A 27,920-nucleotide genomic window follows, 5' to 3' on the forward strand; every position below is an offset into this window, starting at 1 on the left:
ACACACACACACACACACACACACACACACACACACACACACACACATATATATGTGGGGAATGTCTATGAAATGTTTCCATGCAATCTCATATCATCTCGTTACCCACCAAAAAAAATTACAAAACATTTTAAGAGTTTACAATGTACTCATAAAAGTCAATCAGGCAATAAACGTTTATTAAGTTCCTACTATGTGCCAGGCATTGTGTTAAGTACTGGGAATATAAAAAGGAAAATATAGTTCATGTCCTCAAGAGCTTGAATCCACTGCAGTATTCAAATCTCATCAATCTCTTCTGCCCCTCTGATCCAACCCTCTGACTTCAGGGCAGGATGATATACTCCTGAGCCTCCATGTAAGGAAAGAAGTACAGCCTTTTTCCCATTTCACATCAGTGGCACTGCTTTAGGACTTCTCTGGACCTCTCCATCATTCCTTCTTTCCCCAGGAAACTCATCCCTGGAAAATCTCATTATGCTGCAATAGTAACTCTATCTTTATAGAAGTCATTAGAAGCCTCCGCCTCTCTGACTGGAGGGCAGGTCCTCTATTTAAGGAAGGGATAGAGCTTATACTTCTCCCCATTTACCACCAGCTACATTTCTTTTGGACTTTGGACCTCTTGGTCATGCCCCTGTGCCAGGTACCTTCTCTGTACCTTTTTCCTCTTTCCCCTCACCACTTCAGTTTCCTCTTGTGTTGCATTTTCCCATTAGATTATAAGTGGTTTAGGTGCAGAGTTTCTGTTTTTATTAGTATTTGCATCCCCAGAGCTTACCACACTGCCTGGCACATAGCTGTTCTTTGTTTTAATACATGTTAACTGACCAAAGGACTGAATACAATGGGGAAGATAAGCAAACATGTATAAATAAGCTATATAAAGAAATAAGAAATAACAGAGGAAAGGCATTGTAGAATTAAGAGGAATATGCAAAGCATATCTCTCAATGATTAGGTGGGATAAAGAATACAAATAATTTTTTAACTCCCCCCCAAATTTATTATTTATTTGTGGCACTCACCCTTCCTGCCATCCCCCACCCACTAAGAAGGCAAGAAAAATTATACATGTGAAATAATGAAGAACATTTCTATATTAGCCATATCACGAAATGGCAAGAAAAATAAAGAAAATAAGAAAATCATACTTCCATTTGCACTGAGAGTTCATCATTTTTCTCTCTGGAGATGGTTAGCATTTTTTCATCATGAGTGCTTTGGAATTGTCTTGGATCATGGTATTGGTCAGAGTAGCTGAGTCTCCCAGATGAATTATCACTATAACTTTGCTGTTACTGTGTACAATGATCTGGTTCTTCTCCCTTTGCTTTACATCAGGTTGTGCCATATTTTTTTTTCTGAAGCCATCCCTTTCATAATTTCTTACAGCACAAATTGCTGTAAGAATGTGATAGTATTCCATCACAATTATACACCACTTGTTCAACCATTCCCCAATTGATGAGCATCTCCTTAATTTCCAACTCTTTTTCACCAATAAAAGAGCTGCTAAAAATATTTTTATACATATAGATCTTTTTCCTTTTTCTCTGACCTCTTTGGGGTAAAAACCTAGTAATGATATAGCTGGATAAAAGGATATACACAGTTGCATTGTTCTAATTTGTTCCCCACAATGTTTGGATCAGGTCACAACTCTCCAAAAACCTATTAGTCTATTTTCCCCTCATCCCCTGTAGCATTTGTCATTTCTGATAGGTGTTAACTGGTACCTCAAAGTTGTTTTAATTTGCATTTCTCTAATCAATAATGACTGACCATTTTTCATATGACTATAGACAGCTTTAATTTCTTCTTCTGAAAACTGTCCATTCATATTGTTTGACCAAAGAATGGCTCTTATTTTTACAAATTTTGCTCAGTTCCCTATACAGTTGAGAAATGAAGCCTTTACCAGAGAAATTTGTCCTTAAAATTTTTGATATTATTTTATTGTCCATGGTACCTTTTAGCAAAATATAGTTTCCCTGCTTATGATTTTTAGTTAGCTCTATTTTTGCTTTACCATTGTCTGAAATCTTGATTGCTACAGCTACCCCTGCCTTTTATATTTCACTTAAAGCATAACAGATTCTGCTCCAACTCTTTATTTTAACTCTGTGTGTTTTTCTATTTCAGGTGTGTCTATTATAAAAAATAAATACATTGTTGTATTATGGTTTCTAATCCATTCCATTATCCACTTCTGTTTTATGGGTAAGCTCATCCCCATTAACATTCAGTTTTGATTACTGTGTATTTCCCTCCATTCTATTTCCTTCTGTTTGTCCTTCTCTCTCTATGTTTATCCTTGTTGTTCAGATATGTCTGACTCTTATTTTTTATTTTTTGGAAGGGGGAAGGCAGGGCAATTGGGGTTAAGTGATTGCCAAGGCCCAAGCTAGGCAGTGTTAAGTGTCTGAGGTCAGATTTGAGCTCTGGTCCTCCTGACTCCAGGGCCAGTACTATATTCACTGTGCCATCTAGCTGCCCCACATTGACTCTTTGTAACTCCATTTGGGGTTTTCTTGGCAGAAACACTGTAGTGATCTGCCATTTCCTTCTCCAACTCATTTTATAGATGAGGAATTTGAAGCACACAACATTAAATGACTTGCCCAGGGTCACACAGGGTAAACAAGGTTAAATAACTTGCTCAGGGACATAAAGAGTCAGTTAAATGTCTAAGGCTGTATCTGAATTAGGAAGATGAATTTTCCTGACCCCATGCCCAAAGTTCTACTAGCCACTGTACCACCTAGCTGCCCCCCCCCCGCCTTAATCCCATCCCTCTTAAAGTTTTTTTTGCTTTCAACTACTGTCTCCTTTAATTTGCCCTCCCTTTTATTATTCATTCTTCCCCTCTCCCCTCCATATCTTTTATACTCTATCTCTCCTATTTTCCTATGGCTTAAGATAGATTTCTAAACCCAGCTGAGTGTGTATATGAATTCTTCCCTCTTTGAACCAATTTTGATGAGAGTGAAGTTCAAGCATTGCCCACCATCTCCCCATTTCCCCTTCCACTATAAAGCTTCCTTATGCACCTCTTTTATGTGAGAAAAATTTCTACATTCTATTTCTCCCTTCCTCCTTCTCCCTGTGAATCCGTCCTTCTCACCTCTTCATTTTTTTAAGTGATCATTACAACATTCAACTCACACCTGTGCCCTTTGTCTATGTAGACTCCTTTTAACTGCCCTACTATCAAAGTTCTTACAGGTTACATGTATCATCTTCCCATATAGGAATGTTAAGAGTTTAACTTTGAGTCCCTTATGATTGATTACTCCTACATGTTTACCTTTTTATGTTTCTCTTGAATCTTGTGTTTGAATATCAAATTATTCCTATTTTAGAGATAAAGAATTTTTATAGATTAAATTATACAGATTATAGACACTCAGCTAATCAATGTCACAAGCAGGTTTGAATCCAGGTCCCCCCTCTCTTCTTAAAAGTATTGCCCCTTCCTCTTGATCACATTAATATGCATTAGAAGATCCTTATAGTCCAAAATAAAAGGGAGGAAGCACTGCTCTAAAGCTTAAATCTAATGACAACCTTTATTATACATGAATTTTCTGCAGATAAAGCCTACAAGTTCTAAATTACTGTGCAATCAGAAATATGCCCAATGAAGGGGAAGCTGGAGTTAATTTAAAATATAGACTTTATGTTACTTTCATTTTGGAATTCAGCAGATAGGTTAGAAATGATTTTTTTAAAAGAAATATAAATCCTGAGTACCAAAACACCTAATAAAAAAGGAACTTATCTAAGTAGCAATCACATGAGTGGGAAACACAGTTATGAGTGAGTAGTTATGGGTAAAATATATTCTATATGAGACTTAGCATGGGGTGGGGAGATATATATCTACCCATCCATCCATAGCTAACTCTCTATCCACAAGTCTTTCACCTTTGTGTAGTAGCTATGAGTGCTGGATATGGGATCACAAAGACCTGAGTCTGAAAAACAATTACCATCTATATGGATGCAAAAAAAGTAATTTAGTTTCTCTAAGTAGCATTTTCCACATATGCTAAAATGGGAATAATACTGGTAGCATCCATCTCATAGGGTTGGTTTGAGGCTCCAAGGAGATAATATATTTAAAGTGTTTTGCAACTCTTAAAGCACTATATAAATGTCAGTTATTATCCTCAATAGAATGTAAGTTCCTTGAAGATAAAGGTTATGTTTTAGAGCCTGTATCCCCAGTGCACAGCAGTTTCTGACACAATGTAGCCATTAATAAATGCTTGATGAGTTGATTATATTAAGTTAACATAAAGTATCTATAGAGCAAAGGATATGAACATTTCTAAAAAAAAGTCAAATTAAGAATCACATGACAGATTGCTCTATATTATTATAAGAAACACACAAAACAGCTGAGTTTTCATTTATATCAAAAACTAAATTTATCTTAATTTGGAAAAGAGAAATAATCAGTGAAGAGGCTGCAGAAAAGAACAGGTCCACTAATACATTTTTGGGGGAGCTGAGAATTAGTACAAATATTCTATAAAGCAACTGGAAATTATGCTTTTTTAAAAGTGGCTGCTTCTGCTGTGACTGCCATTGGAGCCACAGATACATCTGATACTCCAGTAGCTGTGGACCCCAACAAGAACCACAAAATTACCAAAAAACACTTCAAAGCTGTGACACTGCCACCACCTAGGCTTTTGACCAAACATACCAAATTTGTGAGAGATATGATCCAGGAGGTATGTAGGTTTGTCCTTTAAGAGGGGAGGGTTATGGAATTGTTAAAGGTCTCCAAGGATAAGCGGCCCTTTAGTTCATTTAAAAAAAAAAAAGGTGGGAACTTAAATCCTGGCCAAGAGGAAGAGAGAGGACCTCATTATTGTCCTGGCTGCCATGAGGAAGGCTGTAACTAGACCCTGAATACCTTCCCCACTTACCCATTAGAGATTTGACAAATAGAAAAAAAAAATAAAAATAAAAATGGCTAAAATGTCCATACCCTTTTACTCAGAGTTCTTGCAGCTAGGTCTATACACTAAGGAGGTGAAAGATAGAAATAAAAGTCTTTTAAACACCAAAATATTCATTAAAGCACTTTTTTTGTGGTGGCAAAGAAGTGGAAATGAAGTCGATGCTCATAGATTGAGGAACAGTTAAAGTATAGTACATGAAAGTAGAAAAATATTTCTGAGCTATAATAAACTATGAAAATGAAGAAATCAGAAGCACAGAAAAACACTGGGATTTTGTGGCAGTCTTCAGATGAAAATCACTAATTATAGAAAATTTCCCCAACATGATCTAATACATAAACCTCTTTATTATAATCAATTCCAGGACCAACTTATTATCTTTCTACCTGTACCTGTTCAAAATATACACATTGACAGAATAATGGGATAAGCTTCCTATTTACCTAAATGTCATGTCATGTCATGTCATGTTTTCCATCTATAAAGTTTTTCCAGTGCAGATTTTCTTGGTAAGGCAAGAAAAGATGGTGGTACTCTTAAAAGAAAAGGAAAGACAGGTGAGTGGGGCAGGAGTTTTGGGGCGAAAGACAATGAATTCTTTTTTACTCATATGGATTCTGAGAAGTACACAGGTCTATCCATTTGGTGTTACCTAATAGATTGCTGGTGATTTTGGAAAGGACTTTGGGAGAGAAATGAGGGCTAGACAAGTAGATTTCAGTGACATCTGCACAGAGAGCTGACCTCAGGGGAGCTGAAAAGATTGAGAAAAAAAGAGGTCAATGACAAAGCTGTAGGGTACACTTACACAAAGGGGGTAGGATATGGATAATGGTCCAGGAAAGGGACAAAGAAGGGGACAGACAAAAAGGAGAAACAAGAGGAAAACAGTTTAAAAAATTCTACCAAACTAATGGATCCCTTTTAGCATAGCTATTTATTTTCCATAGTGCTTTTTTAGAAATTTTAAAGAAAATGTTTATATTTTAAGTCCTCTCTAAGTGTTTCAAAAATTACATCACAGATCTTTTGACACCATCTTGATTTATATAATCTATGGATTAACCTATTTATAAAAAGTACTCTTAGTAAGTTCTATACTAGTAAGAAGAACAGAGAGAATCTAATGTCAGGAAATGTTCTCACAGTATTAGTGCAAAGGAGAATGATCACACAGTATACCTGCTCTTTCACAAGAAAAGAAGCTTTAAAAACAGCACTTCAAAAAAGGTAAAGAGGTTAATGCATGAAATAGTTGCTCCACAGTCCCTGAATTTAATATGACAAGATTTCCCATTTAATACTATTGTGTATTAAAACTCAGAATGTTTTAAAACTTGTATTAAAATATTTTAAAAATATCTTACAGAGTTTTGAATGGAATCTTGGCATATATTCCTTCTGGGTCTATTCTCATAAGGAATTAAAAACTAAGGAGGAAATAAGAAGTCAAAGGTGTAGGTCAAAACATGAGAAACAAAAGCAAGAACCTGGATTAAAAATAGGAATTATTAAAGTTGGGAACTGATATAAATGTTCTAGAAAAAAACTTGGACATACTCTGGAAGAGCCACTAAATGCCACTGGCATAAAAACAAAAGAAATCAATTAAACTTAATAATGGTAATGACAATGATTTACATAGTGTGTTAAGGATTTCAGATGCTTCACAAATGTTAACTCATTTTGATTATCACAAAAACCCTAGTGAGATAGAGGATATTATTATATCCTTGTCACATATGAAGAAACTGATGAGAGAAAGAGGGAGAGATAGAAAGACACAGAATTGTCAAAGATTCCACAGCTATTAAGTATCTGAAGCAGGATCTGAACGCAGGTTTTCTGGACTCCACTTCCTTTATTCTACCAACTGAACACCTAGCTAGTTAAAAGACCAAAGGTAAAAAAGTAAAAAAGGGGGGGGGGGGACGGGGGGAAGAAGGTGGCTAGGTGGCGCAGTGAATAGAGCACTGGCCTGGAATCAGGACCAGAATTCAAATCTAGAGTCAGACACTTAACACTTACTAGCCATGTGACCTTGGGCAAGTCACTTAACCCCAATTACCCTGCCTTCCCCTCTCCAAAAAGCCAAAAAAAAAAAAAAAAAAAAAAAGGTAAAAGGAAATTAAAGATGAAATGAGGCTAAATTTTTTGAGGACAGGGACTACATACATCTGATTCTTAGTATCTATCCTCAAGCAGTTGTCAAATGCTATGGCATCTTAATGAAAATTTCTGACATAGAAAACATAAAAAGAAAATGACATGTTCTATTTGTCTTTGCCATTCAATAAAAATATTTTCTTTTAATTGAAAAAATGTAAGATATCAGTTCATGATGAAAATAGCCAAAAACTTTTCAGCAAATTGCTCACAACTTTTTCCCCAAAACAAAAATATTTTAACAATATACTACAAATTCTTTATGATATGGATGTGATGATGAATTATCAAAGGCTATGCCAACTGAGTATAAGCTCAGGTCCCCCAAAGCTGAAAATATTTGAAGTATGGGTCTAGAGAATAAAAATGTATCTCTTGTCAAAGTATATGAAAAAGTGCTGAAAAAGACAATTCCAGAAGGTCACCAGGTCAAATATAATAACTCATTAAACAAACGATGAATATATATAAGAAAATAAAGATAACTGTATTGGGCCCCAGAATACCACAGGACCTCCTTAATAAGATCCAAAGTCAATTTAGCAATATAGTCAGAAAAAAAATAAGTGAATAAACAATATCTATTATCCAGGTTGATATGTCTGAGTTGCTTTCTATGAGCACTATAGTATATTTGTCCTGGACAAGTACTGCAGAAGCACAATTATCAAGGACTACAGCCAAATAGGAAGAAAATAGGCTGAAGAATGTGTGTGAAACATCTGATACTTTTAACCTAAAAAGAATTTTTACATCATCTGATTTCCCCTGTAACCTTTCCCTCTTTCTTCCTATAAGCTATCCCATATAAAGAATAATATTTTTAAAGACAAAGAGTGGGAAAAAGTCATTAAAACAGATTAAAACACTGAAAATCTGTGCCATGGACACAGATCACTCGTGGACCTCCACAACCTTCACAAAAAGCTGGGGTAGAGATACCTTCTCATCTTTTCTTTAAAGACATGTTCTTTGTAATTTTATAACATTCACTTCTGATTTTTCTCTTTGTGGTTGATCTTGTCATTTACAATATTGCAGTCACTGTGTATGTAGTTTTTTTAATACTTGTTTACTTCACTCTGCATTGTCTCATGATGCAGGTCTTCCTATGCTTCTTGGCATGTATCAATTTGTTTTGCCTAATAGAATTTCATTATATTCTCATACCATGATGTTGTACAGCCATTCCTAAAATGAGGGACAAGTACTTTGTTTCTAGTTCTTTACTATCACAAAAACTGCTGATATAAACATTTTGGTGTATATGAGGATTTTCTTCTTGTCAATAACCTCCTTGGGGTACAACACCAGCAATGGGGCCTCTGGATGAAAGGGTATGGACATTTTAGTCAATTTATCTGCATAACTCCAAGTTGCTTTACAAAATGGTTGTACTGATTTACTACCAACAATATACAAAGATTTCTTCCCATTCAACTACCAGACTACTTATCCTAAGTGCATTCTATCTGTCTGTGCAGAGGCCTGGCAGGTTCCTGAAATGAACGTTATATACTTCATCTTTTGTTGTTGCCTCTGGTTCTCTTTTGCTTAAGAATATATCCCGAGAGGTATGTGATCTATTTCACTTCTAAATTTGTAATAAATACTTAGATGTTTAAAATTCAGGTCATGTGGCCATTTACAATATATTACGAAATATGGTATAAGGTCTTGATCTAATTCTAATTGTTGACAGATGGCTTTCCAGTTTTCGCATCAGTTTTTTTTTTTCATCAAAAAGGAAGTTCTTGCCAAAGTAATTTATGTAGTCGGATTTATCAAACACTGAGTTATTGAGCTCCATCATTTCTGCTCTTGCCTTAACCCTATTTTCATTATTTTCCTCAATATCTCAGCTCTTTAATTTTTCAAAATGAATTTATTTTGAGTTTTGTAAAAGCCCTTCAATAATTTGATTGGTATAGGATTAAAACTGTAAATTAATTGTTAATATTATTTTTATCATGTTGTTATAGCCCAGTCATGAGCACTGATTATAACTCCAGGTGTTAAAGTTGCTCTTTATTTCTTTAAATAACACCTTTTAATAAAACCTATTATGCAAGTATTTTATGATCTCTAGTAAACTGATCACCAGATTGTAGTTATTTAAGAAATTGGATAATATTTACAAAATGGTTAGCACAGTGCCTGGCAGACAGTAGATTCTTAATAATTACTTTTTCTCTTCCCCTTTTCCCTCTCTGCCTTTACTTGGAATGGAAGTTTCCTTATGATTTTCTAAGTAAACCATCATATGATCACCAAAATGGATAGTTGTATTCTACATATCTGTAATGGAAATGCAAATTTAAAGATCTTCCCTGCCCCTAGACTAAAGTGCACCTGGAGCCTGGGGTGGGAGGGTTGTTTTTCAGTTGATACTTTTTGATTGGCCAGTGGGGTCCAAAAGGTTGTTACATTCTCTGAGCCAGGAGAAGGCTATATAAGCCCTGATGTGTAGCTTTGTTTTGGGGCTCACTTTGAGAAGTGTTCTGTGATTTGATATGGATCCTGGGAAGCCGTTGTCTTGAGCCCCCCAGCTTTGAAAAAACCCAGATGTTGAAACCCAGATGTTGACTGGGTATGGATGTAATGGTTGGACAGTTTGAAATCTGTCTACTAGATCTGTTTCTGTCTTGATAATTCTGTCTGTGTACTTTGAAGTTCGGGGTGCTGACCTTTTCCCCTGAACAAGGTAAACGATATATGTCTGACTGATTAAAGTAAGCTTGTTAACCCATTTTGAGTTGCTTTCCTTTAGCAAAGCAGATCTAAGAACCTGTATTGGCAGCAAACCCTGAGGACGCTTGGGGTGCCTTTATTTTATGCCTTTATTTATCTCTCTTGTTTTGCTGCTATTAATAGCATTCCAAAAAATACTGTATTTATTGGGAAAGATTCTAATGTATCCTTATTAAATATGATGCTTGCTTTAGGGTTTTTAGCATAAATGAGTGCTGTTCTTAGTCAAAAGATTTTTCTTTATCCACTGAAATAATCATGGTTTTAAGTTTTGAATATGACAAATTATGTTGGTCATTTTCCCAATGTTGAATCATCCTTTAATCTTTAATCCATAAATCTAACAAGCTTGGGGGCAGCTAGGTGGCAAAGTGAATAGAGCATCGGCCCTGGAATCAGGAAAATATGAGTTCAAATCCGGCCTCAGACACTTAACACAAAAACTAGCTGTGTGACCTCAGGCAAGTCACTTAACCCCAATTGCCCTCCAAAAAGCAAAAAAAAAAAGAAAAAATCTAACTAGCTCATAATAAATGATTTCTTGAATAAATCATTAGAGTCTGACAAAAGTTATATTTAACATTTTTAGTGACTACATAGTAATGATATTACTCAACAGTTCTTTTTTGTTTTATCCTTCCCTCATTAATATAGTAGGCTATATTAGTCTTTATAAAAGGGATCTGATAGAGTGCTTTCACCCTCAAATTTGATAATAATTTGAAAAGTATTAGTATTAATTGGTCTTTAATAGTTTAACAGAAATCTGTGAATCCTGGAGCTTTTCCCTTTCCTAGTTCCTTTAAAACCAGTTCTGTCTCTTTTTCTGAGATTCTATTACTTAAGGTCTCTATTTGGGTATATTTTTGAAGGTATTCCTCTATTTATTTTATGTTTGAGCAACTGGTGGTGCAATGAATAGAGTGCCAGGCTTGGAGTCGGAAAGACTCATCTTCCTGACTTCAAATCTGGCCTCAGATATTTAACTAGTGTGTGACCCTGGGCAAGTCTCTTAATCCTACTTGCCTCAGTTTCCTTATATGTAAAATAAGGTGGAGAAGGAAATGGAAAACCACTCCAGTATCTCTTCTAAGAAAACTCCAAAAGAGTCACAAAGAGTCAGATAGGACTGAAATGACTGAACAACAAAAGCAATTAAATGTTCATAATAAGGTCTTTCTGTTTCCTCTGGTTTTGTTGTAATCTCACCTTGCTTATTTACTGTTTTCTTGATTTGATTTTCTCTCTTGTTTTTAATTATCTTGCCTAAAAGTCTATTAATTTTATTGTCTTTTGGGGGAAAAAACAACTAGTTTTTAGTTTAATAATGTACATAAACAATGTTCCTAAAACTTTCATTTCACTCTATATACTCTTTAGCAGGTTTCATCTAGATGATGTCCTAAATCTTTTGCCTCTATTTTCTCTGGCATTTGTTGAATTTGCATTATCCATTTTGCTGATGTGCTGGACTTCTCCAAAACTGAGAATTACTATCTATATGTTCTTATAATTCAGCTAATCTTCCTTTATGAATTTAAATGTTAAAGCATTTGGAGAATATAAATTTAATATAAAATTAGTTCCATGGTTCCTATCAATAAAATTTTTTCCTTGTTTGTATGTTTTCATGTTGTGAATTTTTGTTTTTTTTCTTTGCCTACTGACTACAACTCCTACTTTTCTGGATTCATTTGATGTTTAATAAAATTTGTTCTAAATCTACTTTTTATTCTGTCTGTTTTTTGAAAGCTGTTTCTACAAAGCAACAAATTACTCAACTGATCGCTCTTCTTAGTTTTATTGGTCAGTCTACTCACAGCAAAAACATGAGTTAAGTTTCAATTTTCCTACATTTATCTTTAAAAACTTTTCCTTCTTGAATGATTATTTTCCCTATTCCTCTGTAAAAACAGTAGTTTGGTGAGACATGCCAGTGTGGAATGAAATCTCTATTCTGTCAATTATTTTGTTGTTCAAGTCATAAATTGCTTCCACAATTATATCTCTCAACTGTTTAGGAACATCCTGCTGTTGTTCAGCTCTCTCTTGGGAATATATTGGGTCTTCTTCATCAAGTATTGATTAAATTACCTTTGTACTGTAATATTTATTCATTCTTTTATAGATGTCAATTCATTTGAATGAAATAAAATAAATATTTCATCCTATTACTATCTTCCTTGGCAATTTACTTGTTTGTGTTTAAGGTTTTTGAGTTTTCTTCCTAGATCTTTGGAAATTCGAGTGTTTTGATGGAATTGCCAGTCATCCAGATCTCTTGCCAATGGACTCCTATGACTCTAGAGGAAAGAGTGTGACTGATGACTTTACACAGCTCTGTCTCATTTTAATCTAAGTCACTTGCAATTTAGAAGACATCACCCTCCTGATGTTATTGATCCTCTTTGAAAATGAAGGACAGGGGCAGCTAGGTGGTGCAGTGAATGGAGCATCGACCCTGGATTCAGGAGGACCTAAGTTCAGGTCCCGCCTAAGATGCTTAGCACAAAACTAGCCATGTGACCTTGGGCAAATCACTTAACACCAACTGCCCTACCTTTCCCCTTCCAAAAAAAAAAAAGGCAAAAGAAATTTAAAAAAGAGTGGACAAACAACAATTTGTGAGTAGTAGTAGTAGCAGCTGCCCCCCTGAGGACCCAACTAGCCAATTCCAGTTGGGCATTACTGCTATTTTCTCATCCTTCTCCAGCTCCTCCTCTTCTCCCTTTGTCCACACAGGGAGTCATACCTTTATATGTGGGTGTTCTGTCCAAAGGAATATGAATTGATTGCTTATACTTTGCAAGATATCTTGGGATTTAGGCTAGATTTTTTTCTTCCCTACTTATTGATTCTACTGGGTTTTTAAAATTTTTCTCCCCTCAAAACCAGGACAACTAACTCTTTTGTTTCATATAGTTTTCATTTAGGATTTCTTGAAATATAGCTCTGGAGAACAAACCTTTGATAAAGCCCTTTGGGATTCAAATGGAGCTACTTTACTATGCCATTAAACCCAAATCACTCTGGCTCTCACTGACTAACCAATAATAGGTTACAGCCCAAGCCTCACTTGTTCAGTGTTTGGGTTTTAATGGCTCAGAGTGAGTGTAAATAGCAATTGATTCTGTTCTGGCCAGAACCTCTGAGAGTGTTCCCATCCCAAACAGATTCTTTTGTGAAGGAAAATTAGGTCATCTTTTGCCTCAATCCTTACTCAGCTTTTAACTACTGAATGGACGTTGCCTGAGACAAAGGGAGACCTGGGAAAGACCTCAGCTTAAAAAGGCCACCCACTGCATTTGGCCATCACCAGTTATCCTGACCTATGTCTTGCCGGACTCAGATGACTCTGGAGTAGAGAGTGAGGCTGATGCCTTTGAACAGTTCTACCTCACTTAGATCCAATTCACTTACAAGTCAAGATATCTCCTTCCTGATGTCATTGATCATCTTCAAGAATGACAGATGAACAGAATGGCTAGGTGGTGCAGTGAATAGAGCACTGGCCCTGGAGTCTGGAGGACCCGAGTTCATATCCAGCCTTAGACACTTGACACACTTACTAGCCATGTGACTTTGGGCAAGTCACTTAACCCCAAATGCCCTCCAAAAAGCAAAAAAAGAATGAAGGATGAACAACAACAATAATCTATCAGTCCTCTTACTCACTTTTTGACTCCTTCCCTTTTGATGGAAGTTTCCTTTTAAGCAGACCTTTAAAGCTATCTTGGTCTCCTCCCATGTTAGGAAATTAATGTCTCCCTAAACACATTCTCTGCCCCCATATAATCTCTGGAGGGGCAAAATTGGTCATAGATTAATGCCAGTCTTCTTTGCTTCAGGACTGCTGGAGACAAATAGATGCTCTGTTATCAATGCTGTGCTGAAGTACTGTCTTTCTCCAATCTTTAGCTTATCTTACTGAACAGTGTGAATAAACCTGAATGTTTTGGTTGAGGATTTCTGATGCTATTCTTGCCACTTATTTGTCATGCTATAGTTCCTGGCAGAGCTAGCCCTTTTGTTTTTATTTCTTTTTTTAGATGGAGAGGATGGAACATAATTGACTGCATCTTGTGCCACCTTGCCAAACAAGGAAGTCAGTAGGGGAGGGAGTACTGAGTGAATGCATCAGGGATATGGGATAGGCTTTATTTGCTGCTTATTCATTGGGCTGAGATTTCATTCTTCATCTTAGATGCTAGAAATAGCTAAAACTTTATTTTTTGTGTACAATTTCTCAAGAAGTTTGAGTGGTCATGAAGATTAAAGAAAGTGTGTAGTCCTTCATCTTTCTGGTTACGTGACTCAAAGTTCGATAAACTCACTTTCAATGACCATAAGCTGTTAACTTTATTTCTTTTTCAATATTTCCATTAGTTTTGTTTTTATTTTTATTTTTTGAGGGAAATCATAAAAGCCTGTTCTCTTGAATACACTCACTCTGCCAACTTCCCAGGAATTTCCCAGATACGGTATTTTCCAATATCATTAAATACTTTCTTTTTAATAGACTTTTCTTACATGCTTGTGTTCTTCAATGTTTTAGCCCCATTAGATTTATCTTCTAACAATGCCCTTTCCTTATTTTTCTACTTTTAATTCATTTCAATAAATATTTAAGTACCTGTTATGTGGAAAACATGGTATTAGGTAATAGACATGAGATACGTAGTTTGAATTAGTTAATGTTCTTGTCTTCATGGCCCTTACAAGTTAGTAAGAGTATAAGACACAGATATAATTATAATACACAGTAGTACATGACAAATGCTAATTAGAGAAGTACAAAAGTGTTATGAGGCCTAAGGAGGAAAATGCTTATACCAAGAGTGCAGAAGTTTGCTAGCATTTTGCTCTCTGGGTAACACGCATGCACGTACACATGCACACACACCCACAAACTTTAAAATTTAATCTGCATCATTAATGTTTTCTCCATCACTGTCTTAAGTTGAGACAATCAACAAAAGCAATAAATTATTAAAAATAAAATTTGTATCATTTGCTGATTTCCAAGACATAAATTCTCAACAACAAAACCAACAATCAGCAGAGCCAGTCTGAGCTGGCTTCAGCACACCAATGTGAAAGGGTCATGGCTGCCTTTAAAAAAGTTATAGCAATAGAATCAAGTTTGAAAGAAAAACGAACAATTCAATGAGACAGATAAGAACATTATAAGCAAAGGGGAAAAGTAAAGAAAGGCATATAGTAAAAAAAGATTAGAGCATATTCAAGGGACAGAAAGTATAGTTCAGTATGGATAAAACTTAGAATGGATCATGTACAGAAATGAGAAAAAAGGTAAATTACAAAGTGTCCTGAAAGTCAGGCAATAGTAATTTGAACTTTACTCAGTAGGCAACATGAAAGCGATAAAGAATTATGATATGAGCAAATTAAAAGATTAAATATTTGCATAGAGGAAATTATGCAGGCAGCATTATGAAGGATGGATTAAAGGGGTGAAAAAGGAAAGACATGAAAGGATTCTACGTGAAATAGTTTAAATGGATGGGTCAAAATAATAGTATATACTATGGTGGTGGCAGTGGAAAGAGGAAGGCAGTTTTAAAAAATGCTGCAGTAAAAGAGTCACCAAGACTTTGGAAATGGCCATGCAAAGTAGAAAGGGAAGTTAAAATTTAATAGCAAAGGCCCAAATACTGGAGATTGGGTGAAGAGAGATGTTGTGATAGTAATGATAGTAATACTCATGACAAAAAAAGAAGCCACCCCTTGACCACCATTTAGTTATGGCCTGGGAACTAAGCTGCTCAGTCCTTGGTCTTCAACTTGCAACTGAAAATATCTCTACACAATAGTGTTTAGTTAACTAAATGTTTTTATGTATTTTATAATAATTTATACAAATGAAAGAATACTTAAATAGAAGAAAAAAGAATAACTCTTAGGGGCAGAACAATAATGTTCAGACATAAGTTCTCTCATATTTAACATTACTAAAATGTTTACTTTAATATACTAAAATATCTACCATACTTCAATTAAACTGTGATTTCATCAAGGTGGGAGTAGTGTAGATCAGAATGCATCCATACCTCATCCTAAGCAATTCTGTTCATGATGTCAAATAAGCAAAACTATCATACGGCATTTCCCCAGTGCTGATACTGTTCCTTTAGATCATTTGATATTGCATGAAATTATCAATGGGACACAGAAGCTATTCCTTATTTTTACTAAATAATTAGCCCACCATCTTTCTTAGGTTTATGCCCCTGGTAATTTTATGCCTTTACAAAAGGAAATGTAGCTAACAAATCACTAACTAGATTTATTCCTAAGGAATATTTACATATGTTGGTGCACTCAAGTGACAAATCTATTTTTAAAATGATAAGTAATTCTTTCCAAAGACGGTTGCTTTGAAAAAAGTCAAATGAGCTATGCTCCCACATGCCTAAAGCAAAACCTTGACTTTGCACCAGCAAGAATAATGATCAAGAAATCTAATGAGAAACTACAGTAAATGACTTCTTTTACCCATGACTGCACCAAAAGCTCACAGACTATCGGGAAAAAGGCTGAAATAGCATGACTTAGAGACATGATAAGTGTAATCTGCAAAGTTCTGTGTCCAGAGGCATTAAGGGAAAGGGCTCTCAATAAAATTCTAATGGCAGTCATTTAGCTCCAGTATGGGGACACTGGAAGTGCAGAGATGGAGTCGAAGGCAGAGAACAAGGCCCCAAACCAGTGACCTACATATCATCTGGTACTTGGACCAGGAAGGCTCTGGCTCAGAAGTCCAGTAGACCTCAGGTCTCTGTATCGAGTGATGCCAGAGAGGGTACTGAAAACAAGGAACCTAACCCCAAAAGGTAGAGATCAGTACAAGAATCCAGAGGTCCAAAAATAAGATGAGAAAGGGCCAACAACCATGGGGCATACCAGGAAGCAAGGCCTCGGTACAAAGCCTCAATTAAGGAAATTAGACTGAAGAAAGGGGTAAATAAAACACTGACAAATAAGAATTATTGCAGATCTAAAGATCTCAAAAAAGAAGAAAACTGCAGTGACTTAAAAGAAAAATGTATTTGCCACCAGGGCTACATGAATAGCTGCAAAAATTAAAGTAAGAGATAAAAAATAAAATAAAAGCTCTGGAGAAAAGAACTGGGAGAAGAATAAGTAATTTGGAAGAGAAAGTGGTAAATTCTAATCAAGTGACTACCAAAAGAATTCAATAATTCCATGAGACAGCAAGAAAAGTTGAAACAAAATCATAATATTTAAGAAGTAGGAAAAGTATAAAATATCTATTTTAAAACAATTGACATGGAAAACACGCCAAGGAGAGATAATTTAAAGAATTACTGGATTATCTGAAACTATGATAAAAAACATAAAATATACCTGGACATAGCATTTCAAGAAATCATTAATGAAAACTGCCTTTTCTATCAGAATCACAGGGCAAAGTAAAGACGAAAAAATCCAACACTTTCAGAAAGAAAACCCCAAAGAAAAAGTTAGAGCAATGGCATAATAAAAATCCAGAGCTTCCATGTCAAAGAAAAACATACTACAAACATCAAGAAGCAGTTCAAGTAAAAAAATAACTATAGTCAGGAACAGACAAAACCTGGAGGATACTACAAAAATCTAGAGATCTTGGCACACAATAATCCAAAAGACAAAGGTTATAGGCTCATAGCCAAGAATAACTTACCCAACACAAAGCTAAAGGGTACAAGGGGAAAATGGATTTTTATTGGAATAAAGGGTTTTTAAGCATCCCTGATGAAAAAAGCCCAGAGCTAAAACTCGATGGCTACACAACCATAGTATCAGACTGTCAGAGTGACAAAAGAGGAAAATGACAAATTTTGGAGGGTCTGTACAAAAAGATGCACTTGTGAGCTGTGAACTGGTCCGGTCACTCTGGAGAGCAATTTGGAACTAGAACAAACTGTGCTCACTCTATGACCCAGCTATATAACCACTGGGCTTATATTACAAGGAAATCAAAGAAATGGGAAAGATATGTATAAAATATTCATAGCAACTCTTTACATGGTGGTCAAAAGTTGAGAACAAAGTAGGTATCCTCCTGTTAGGAAGTAACTGAACAAATCATGGTATAAGAATGTAAGGGAATATTACTGTGTTATAAGAAATGATGAGGGGCGGCCAGGTGGCTCAGTGAGTGAGAGCACTGGCCCTGGTGTCGGGAGACCTGGGATTGGTTCCAGCCTCAGACATTTGGCACCCACACAAAATAACTGGCCGTGTAACCTTGAGCAAGTTACTTAAGCCCAGTTGCTTCAAAAAGAAATGATGAAAAATCATTGTTCAAAAAGAATAGAACTATGAGAAGGCACTACCTTACCACCTTACTCTTCTGCAGAAGTGGGAGATCCATGACTATGATACATATTCATAAATTCAGGCTTTTGGGGTGGGAGGGATTGATCAGTTTTGCTGAGTTTTACCTTTTTTTTTTTTTAATATTTGCTCTATGAACTCTGAAGGTGATGAGGGAAGGGAAGGGATACTGGAAGAAATGATGAAGATGTAAAAACACCACAAGTCATCTAGTTAAAAATTTATTTTAAAAAAAATAACAAAATGGACAATTTCACAATAAAGTGGGAAGACCTTACAAAATGATGCAGAGTGAAGGAAGCAAAAACTGATAATTTATACAATAATTTATACAATCATTTATACACTGTAAAGAAAAATAACTTTGAAAGACTTTAGAATTCCAATCAATGCCATATTAAACCATGAGTTCAAAGAATGAAGATGAAAACCACTTGCTTCTTTCAGAGGAGATGAACTTTAAAAAAAAAGACACGTTTCCAGAGTTGGCTAATGTGGAGATCTGTTTTGCTGATACTATGAAGCTTCATTCTGAGGAATGTGTTTTTAATTTTTTTAATTGCTCAATATAAGGGGTAACAGGAGGACAGCTTAAATTTTTTTTTAAGTATATTACTTGAAAAGGAAAAGAAAGGGTACAAATTAAAAAAGAACTAGGTAAGGGTATGCCTTAGACAATTGGGAAATGGTAAAAAAAAAAATTGTGCGATGTGAATATATTGAAATATTTTTGTATCTTAAAAAAATGTTAAAAGAGAAAATTTCTGGGAATCCTGAGTAGTATGAACTGATAGTGAACTGAGTAGAGCCAGGAGAATAACATATATAAGGACAGCAACACCATAAAGAAAAACTATTCTGAAAAACTTAAGTCTGATACATGTAATCACCAACCAGTCTCTGGAGGACCTATAATAAAGCATATTAACTACCTCCTGACAGAAGAGATGGACACAAGAGGCAGACATACATGTTTGGACATAGAAACTATATATGTTCATTTTGCTTGATTATGCTTATTTGTTACTTAGGTTTTTCCTCCTCTTTCTCAGTTTTTAAATGGGGAAGGTAGATTGGGAGAGGATGGAGATCAGGGTTAAGGGAAAAAAAAGAGGGTGACTGAAATATTTTAAAACATGCATAGAAGAGAAAAGAAGGGAGTGAATAAAGAAGCATAGAAAAGGATAGTACTAGAAGTAATATGTAGAATTTTTTATAAATATTTTTAAAAAGTAAACTGTAGGAAATGGAGATTTCATGGTTTTATATAGAATCCTCTTTGTGTTCTGCTGTGTGTCAATAATCCAGTCAGAAAGCATTTATTAGGCACCTACTATGTGCCAGGCAAAGTGCTAAGTTCTGATGATACAAAGAAAGGCAAAAGATAGTCCCTGCCCACAATCTAATTGGGAAAACAACATAAAAATAACCATATAAAAACAAGCTATATATAGGATAAACTAGAGATAATTAATAGAGGGCAGGAAGGTACTAGAATTAAGTACCAGTTCCCTGTGGCTCTATAGACCTACTCACCTTAAGGCTACCTACCCTATAAAAGGCTCAAAGTTTGAAAACAACCTGTCTTTCCACAAGTAAAATTTCAGCTCTGTCAACACAGCTAATCTCAATTATATACCAGAAGGAAATCAACCTGACTGAACAAATTTGTATCACTTTGTGATTCAATGTCCCTTACCTTTCTATGCATCATTTTCGTTTTTAATATGCAAGACAGTTAGATGGCATAATGGATGAAGTCCTAAGCTTGGAGTGAAAAAGCCTTGAGTTCACATCCTACCTTAGACACTTATTAGCTCTATGACCTTGAGCAAGTCATTCAATTTCTGAGCCTCAGTTTACTCACCTATAAATGGAGTGTGCTTCACACGATTGTCAGGATTAAATGAGAAAACATTTGGTTGTTGACTGAGAGAGATGATGAATATTCAAATTTCTATAAGCAAGTAAAGCTAAAACAGCCAGTAAAAAGGAGAATATTTTTGAGCAGGAACTGATATTTCTTAGGCTGCTTCCTATCTTACTAGGAAGATGGTTCTCAGTTTCCACTCTTCTAAAATTTTTTTACTCTTCACAATTTCTTTACTTCCCATTTGGGTTCTTTAAGTGTTTCCAATGGTTCTGTTGGTGGGGGAAATAGGACATATGAATAAAGACCTGCCTATAAAGTTAGACCAACTTCTCACTTCCTGGTGTCCAGCATGCAATAAAAACAATTGTCCATAAAGGAATCAGATGATCCTAAGGAGTGAGAATAACCTATGACCTAGCACTCTAAGCTCTGGGCTTACATATCCTACATTCAAGTAGAAGGGCTTTTGGCTTGCTCTGCTCCTCTGAAAGGTTGTTCTGGGAATATCAAAATATAGTAGTCTTTAGTGTCTACAAATGTGGTTTTACCTAGCTCCCATATGAGTACTAACCTTACAGAAAATGCAGAACTACAAAATGGCCTCGACATAGCTAATATATTTCTGCTTCCTTCTCTAATGTCATCCATGTTCCTCACTGCTACACTTACAGTCCTTTAGATTTATAAATGATTTAGATTTCCCTGGAAGGAAAAGGAATTTGAGGTTGCCAGAGAGCCACACTCTCATATTAAGATCAGTATCATCTTCACATCAGGGATATCTATCTATATAGACACATATTAATAGATAGACACACACACACACACACACACACACACATACACACACACCTACCATCTTATTGTATTACAAAGTACATGGCCACTCTTCGCCATTACTGTTCCTCTCTGCTATTGTCTGTTCACACTTGGGTCAAAGCATAATTACTTTCCTCTTCCTAGAAGGTTGTGGAACTCTCAAAAATTCTTTAGAACAGAGGTGTCAAACATACAGTGCAGACCACAGTCCCAAATACTGCCAAAACCAGATTAAGATGTCAAAAGAAATATCTGACAAAATAAAAATGCAACAAAATATAGATAATACATGTTAAAAACTAAGCCAACATGCAGTCAGCAGGGATCCCTATGTATATTAGTGGCCACCATTTCTATTTGAGTTTGATATCAACAGGGTCTCTCACCCCTCTACTACAGTATCCAGCTCTTGGCACCTTCCCAGGAAATGTGCTGGAAAACATGTGCAGCTAATGTGGGCAAGAGCTCTACTACTAACTCTCAATGCCTGTCATTACTCTCTACCTAGGAAGATCTATACAGATCTACAAATTTCATTCCTACTCCTACAGACAAGGACCTAGCTCGTCTCTTAACTCTGTTCTTTCTTCGTTCTACTCTAGTTCTTCTTTAAGCTCAGTGCCTCACTCTCGTTAAGCATCTATCAAAAGTAAACAGCATAAAGGTGGGGCTACCCTCTGAACCAGTCTGATCCAAGCCAATGCTTGGATACCCAATACAATGAATCACCTGTGATGCTTTGAAATAGTCATGCCCTGGGGATGTTCTCACCTGTCTAGGAAGCATAATCTGAGTCTTTCATACATGACAAAAATCCTAAACAGCAGGTTCATCCCTTTAACATTATCAAGAGGACTCTAAGAGAGAAAAGCTTTGAGTTCAGAACCACCAATGGACTGTATGCCTGTCTTCCAAAGAGGAGCTTAGTAAGTCTGGAGAGACTCCTCATCATGCTGGCCACAACAACTCCCATCTAATATCTACTAAAATGTACAGGGGTTTTTAGCTGTCTTGATGAATAATTCACATGTGGTTTTTCTTCTTACTATGTTTTTGAACTCTGAAAAGGCTAACTAAGGAAAGAATAAGAAATATCCCATTTGTTTCATAAAAGATATTTTAAAAGTTGATTCATAATAGGTCTTTCATGACTGGTGGCTAAAAGGTGAATTTTTATGACACAAATTAAAATGAGCATAACCTGGAAAATGATGCAGCTAGATATCTCAATGGATAGAGCACTGGGGCTGGAGTCAGAAAGATCTGAGTTCAAATTCAGCCTCAGACACTTACTAGGTGTGACCCTGGGTAAGACACTTCATCTCTGTTTGCCTTAATCTACTGAAGCAGGAAATGGCAAACCACTCTTACTATCTATACCAAGAAAATTCTATGAATAGTATCCCATGAACCACCAAGCTATAAGTAATTGTACATGACTGAACAAACACAATAATTTGGAAAATACTAAGTAGCAAATAAATTTAATGTGGTAAGCTTTTCTTTTAATGATTTATATTCTGAATTCATTTGATTTTAGCTAATTTACACACTGTATTCTTCTAATTGTAAATTCAGTGCTATTTTCTCTTCTGTATATATCCAAACTCTAGAGTCACTTTCTGAGAAGAAACTTTTCTTGTTTCAATTATATTCTTTTACCTTCTCTGCTATAAGAATTCAATAAGCATAAATCCTAGCACCTAAGTATATTATAACAGGTTAGAAGCTAATATGCTAATTTGTAGAGGTAATAATTTTATTAATGAGTTAATTTGCTTAACACTTTACTCATAAAATGTTATCAATTTTTTCAATAAAATTTCTGACAGTTACTGTAAAACTATTTACAATAACTAAAGTTCTGTAGACTAAAAAGAAATCTAATGCCATGTATGATGAGACTTTCAAATGTGGAGGGGAAGGGGGACGGCAAATACATTCGTCATAAGTAATCAAGACTGTGACGGCCATCAAAGCAATACGTGGAAAACACATGGAAAAATAGTGGACAATGAAAAAGTATGAACCACAAGGAACAGAAAGGGAATATTTTAGTCACAAAAACTTGTGCTTTAGCACTTTTATTTTCAAAGGCAAGAATTACATGAATGCAGTAATGATCATGCTTTTCTCCACTAAAGCCATAGAATTATACGACAGGGTCATAGGTAGAAGGTATTTTAGAGGCTAACAATTCAAATACCTTTTTCCTTTTAGAGATGAGGAAAGTGATGAGAGGAGATAAGTAACTTATCCAGAGTCATAAAACTGGCAAATGTATAGAGTAGAATTTGAACTCAGGTCTTTGTGTCTCCAAGTCCATTGTGCTATCTACTAGGGCATTTAGCTTTCAACTCTACAATCTCATTGTGAAGTTACTAAATGAGATAATATTTGCAAAGTGCTTAGCACAGTGCCCAGCACATAATATGTTCTTAATAAATGCTTGTTTGCTCTTCTTTCTCAGTATGATGTTAGGTTCCCAAATGCTATGCCAGTAGGGTACAACTTCTGGTAGTTTATACCAAGGAAGAAAGACATAAAGAGTAGAGGTGGATATGAACTGTGTCTAAGTACAAGGCTAGGTAGTTTTGGAAAGCTCTGTCTTCAGAAGGTGTGGCTACAAATGTGATTAAGTTTGTCAGCGACAAGAACTCAGAAAAGTCACTACTGGTGAGTTATCTGTATTGTTGGAGAGTGTACCCACAGAATTAATTAAAATCATGGATCTTTGAAATATTCCGCGTTATATAAAAGATATATAATTACATAATAGATAATATAGTAGATCCTATAAAGTTTCCTACCCAAATAGAAACAAATTTAAGTGTGCCAGTAGAATTTATCTAAATTAATCTTTTACTGAAAACAGTGAATCTCTTTTGAAATCAAACATATGACATTTTTTCAAATTCAAATTTTTACTTATTGAGTTTATTTGAAAGAATATAAGCTACACTGTAAATTCCAACCTTGGAACAGATATTCTCATTCAATTCAACAATAAGGATTTAGTAAGTGCTCATAATGTGCAAACTGTTAAGAATACAAAGACAAAACGAAGACCAGCTATTTATACCTGAAGGAATTTACATTCTGCTTATAAATGTTTTTATAATTACATGTCACAAGTGAAAACACATCCACTTAGTTGCAACATCTCTGGCTCTTAGAGATGAACCCTTGTCTTCCCCCAACCTCCTCAAAATTACATGCATTCCACAAATTTCCTACCTTTCAACCACACACTATACAAATAATTCTAAATTAATTTTAGATATTATCTATATAAATAACATGCAAATTGTTTACAATATGAATATAAACAGAAAAGGGGAAAGTGGAAAAAATAAAACTAGGACCACAATATAAAAAAAAGCTTGGTAGAATCACCATATGAATATGAATGACACTTTTCTTTTTAAATTTAGAGATTTTGTTGACATGTTGCTCTTATTTATATGCTACCCCTCATATACATTTGTATATTTTTTTTAAATCTAGTTTGTCAATCACAGATTACATAGTTTCACATCATGCAAAAATGAGTACATTACCTTAGAAAAATCATGGTAATAAAAAGTTTTTTAAAGTGTTATACATATTAGTGTCCTGAATTTAGGTCATATTTTTTCTTTTCTATGAGGATTTAGGCTTATAGTATAATAAATGAGGAAATGAGATGCTTCTTTCTCATCAGTTTTCAATAGGGGAAGCAAGAGAACATAACAGAAGTACAACATATCATAATGAGCTGGGATGTGGGTGTAGAGTAGATCTGAAATTAGTTTGTTCACCTGATTTCATAATTGGATGCCATGTACTACTCCTAACGGAGCACCAAAGGTGCAAAGATTGAAATATAAACCCCTAATTAAGCAATGGTTTGACAGATCCAATGTCCTACATTTGCCTGACACTATGGCTCAATAGACATTTTCAACTAAAAATTAATACTGAATATAGCATCCATCTTAGGAATAAGCAAAATCTGATAATTTTTAGAAAAAAGGAATCTTGAAGTCCTCAGAAAAGTCCTATACCCCCATCCCAATTCTGCATATACTTTTTTAACTATTCAAAGAATAGCAATTTGTTATGCTTAAAAAAAAAGGTTTCTCTGCATTCTTCATACGACATCAGGATTACTGTCATTTGATCATAACACAAGTGCAACTAACACAGCTGCCATGTCAGCTTCTCTTCAGGGGCTAGTTCTTAATCATAAATCAACTGAATGACTAATTCAACATTGCTAAAACTGGTGAGTAGATGCTTGGAGCCATTCCAGTTTTTACATCTTACAAAAAGGTCAATACACCTACTCAAACACACAATAGTCTTATCTTTCAAAGGGTTTTCTTCTTTTCTAGGATTGAAAAATAACATGTTACTACTTAAATTTCAGTATGTTTTAACTATTAATTAAAATGTTCATTAATTCTGAAATGGTGACCCACTAAAACAAAAATAGTTTTAGCTTTTTTCATGTGACTACAATCAGAAAACCTTTCCCTCTTCTTTTCTGCCTGCTTTAAATGCTTTTCTAGTTGTAAAAGACCTATGAAAACATTTCCTGCTGACTGTTTCCTGCACTAACCTTAATCTGTTACAGTAACATCACATATTAAACTTTAAAAACAAAACTTTTCTGCTAGTAGAGCAACGAGTGTAAATGGGACTGAGATGTAGAACATGAACCAAAAACTCTTAACACAAATTAAAAGGCATCTAGTAGTAAAATATATTCTAATCATTTACATCTGTTTGCACTGCTATAAAGATGGAAACCCACCGTTAGTATCCTTCATAATAAAAATTGATTCTGCACTTTAATAAAAAAAGCTATGTTACATAAACAGAGGATTTAAAGCTGTGGCAGAGTGTCTGAATGAAAGGAAAATGGCAATCTTTCTGGCTCCAGTAGATGCCATTCCCTATCACACAATGTTTCCCACTCATAAATACATGACAAATACTTCCTCAATCATTTTTTACGAGCAGGGATGCACAGGGGGTAGTCAATGGCTAGCTTGAGGGAAAATAGGAACAGCAGGCGGCAGAAACTGTACAGAAAATGGCTATGTGGTAAATTCTCTTCTGGAACATCACTCAGTTACCCGTCTTTGATCTTTCAGCTACAATTACACTAAAGTCCATAAGACCTGAATTTTTTAAAAATTAGTTCATTAGCTATATACAAAATCAATTAAATCTCTGTATTATAGGATTGCCCAATTCATATCTCCAAATTCTTAAAAATTTGTAATTTACACAAGAGGTTTACTTTCAATTGGCTATAACCATATCATCATCACAACTGGCATCACAAAAAACACGGGGTGTCTGGCGACAGCTAAATCACAGACTGGCGTCTCCCAAGCAGTCTGTCTAGCATTAGGGTCTGGGAAATGGTATTTACTGTACAATTAGAGCCAGTGAATTCTACCTGTAATCATCCAAATACAGGTGTGAGGAGCCCTTTTGGGCAAGGAAACTGACTCATCCTTTTTCCTGTAAACTTTGATGTCTGTATTGTTACACTGAGCCTCAGGAAAATTCAACATTTACACTGAAAACTAGGGTGCTAAGATTTATTACATTCAAGTCAAATAATAAATTAAAATTCTTTCCCAAAAGTAACAATTTGACATATTAATCATCATATTTACAAGGCTACAAAACAAGACAGAACTTTTTTTTCCCTTGCAATCACATTATCTCATGGAAAAAACAGACTGCTGATCAGTTTCAACAAAGTTTCTATTTTAAGTTTGCATTTACTAAAATCTTACCAATAGAGAAGTTCATTCTGACATTAGAAAATACAAAATGTCTAAGAGTAATATCAACAGGGCAGTTTTAGTTGCAGTAATTTCACAGAATTTATTCTAATGATTTATTGGAGTTAACCATCTGACATTAATTATTGTTTTGGCTTCCAGTCTATGAATGTTTATTTTTCAGTTTAAAGCCTTCTCACTCTTTGATATCATATGGAAATGAGAATTTTTAATGGAAAATTGAAACCATGTGCATCTAAGTACTTAATGAAGTACAGGGAGAAACAGAGGGTGTATTTTTGGAGAATTCAGATATTTTGCTTTGGATAGTTTTGATTTGTTTGGATGACTTAATAGTAGAAAATACTGTGGGTCCAATGAAGCAAGTCAATCTCTGTACGATGCAAATGTGTACGTGTGCATGCATGCAGATTATGCATATATATAACTTTTTTGAAGTGAGTGCATGTATCAAACATTGCTAATTCTGATAAATCAAAACTGACAGATTATAGATATAATATCTGAGGCAGATACATACATGAGTTCCTCAGAGATTTTTTAAGGCTTAAGTTTTGCATTTTAGTATTAAATGTTTATGTACAATTTCATAATTCAAAAACCTGATATTGACATTACAAAAACATTCAACATTGTATCAAATTCCCAACTTCAAAAAACTTATATGTGTATGTGTTTGTGGGGGGCTGGGTATGTATGTATACAATCTGACTTTTCAAAGAGCTAACTACACAAGAATACTTAATATCGAAGAGGAATATATGGGATTTAATTGGGGGAAAAGTATATAAATGTTTTTATAAGTCATGATATAAAGAAAAAGACATGGCTTTAAAGAACAATTTATGTTACTATAAATTAACAGCAGGCCTCCAACTGTAAAGCTAAAACCAACTTTTCATATGAGCATTTTTAACTTGGTTAAAATGAGTAAGAAAAATTTTTTTAAAGTATTTAACAAAAGGAATATGTATATATAAACAATATATGAAATGAATGTAAAAGATGTTCCTGCTATTTGTATCTATTAAATCAAGGTGGGGGAGGGGAGGCCACTCACCATTTGTTTTTCTTTCTAATGTAGTCCTTTTCTGAAAGGTTAACCAAGTAGATCATTGGTTTTGAAGTCAGAAACAAGTGTTTATTCAACACTTCAATCTAAAA

The 27,920-nt window shown here is 35.0% G+C and overlaps 1 protein-coding gene across 1 annotated transcript in view; it reads right to left on the reverse strand.

The window, feature by feature from the left end:
- The window catches only part of OLA1 (Obg like ATPase 1), a 257,081-nt gene that overhangs the window by 48,633 nt on the left and 180,528 nt on the right, over positions 1 to 27,920 (reverse strand). The window contains exon 7 of the mRNA XM_069068430.1: positions 27,817 to 27,914. Within this exon, the coding sequence (XP_068924531.1) occupies positions 27,817 to 27,914 (98 nt within the window). The remainder of the gene's footprint in view (positions 1 to 27,816; positions 27,915 to 27,920) is intronic.

Source organism: Petaurus breviceps, unplaced genomic scaffold (genome assembly GCF_028583685.1).
Source record: "Petaurus breviceps papuanus isolate PSGF00001 unplaced genomic scaffold, PetGlider_PUasm1.0 90763, whole genome shotgun sequence".
Lineage (NCBI taxonomy): Eukaryota > Metazoa > Chordata > Mammalia > Diprotodontia > Petauridae > Petaurus > Petaurus breviceps.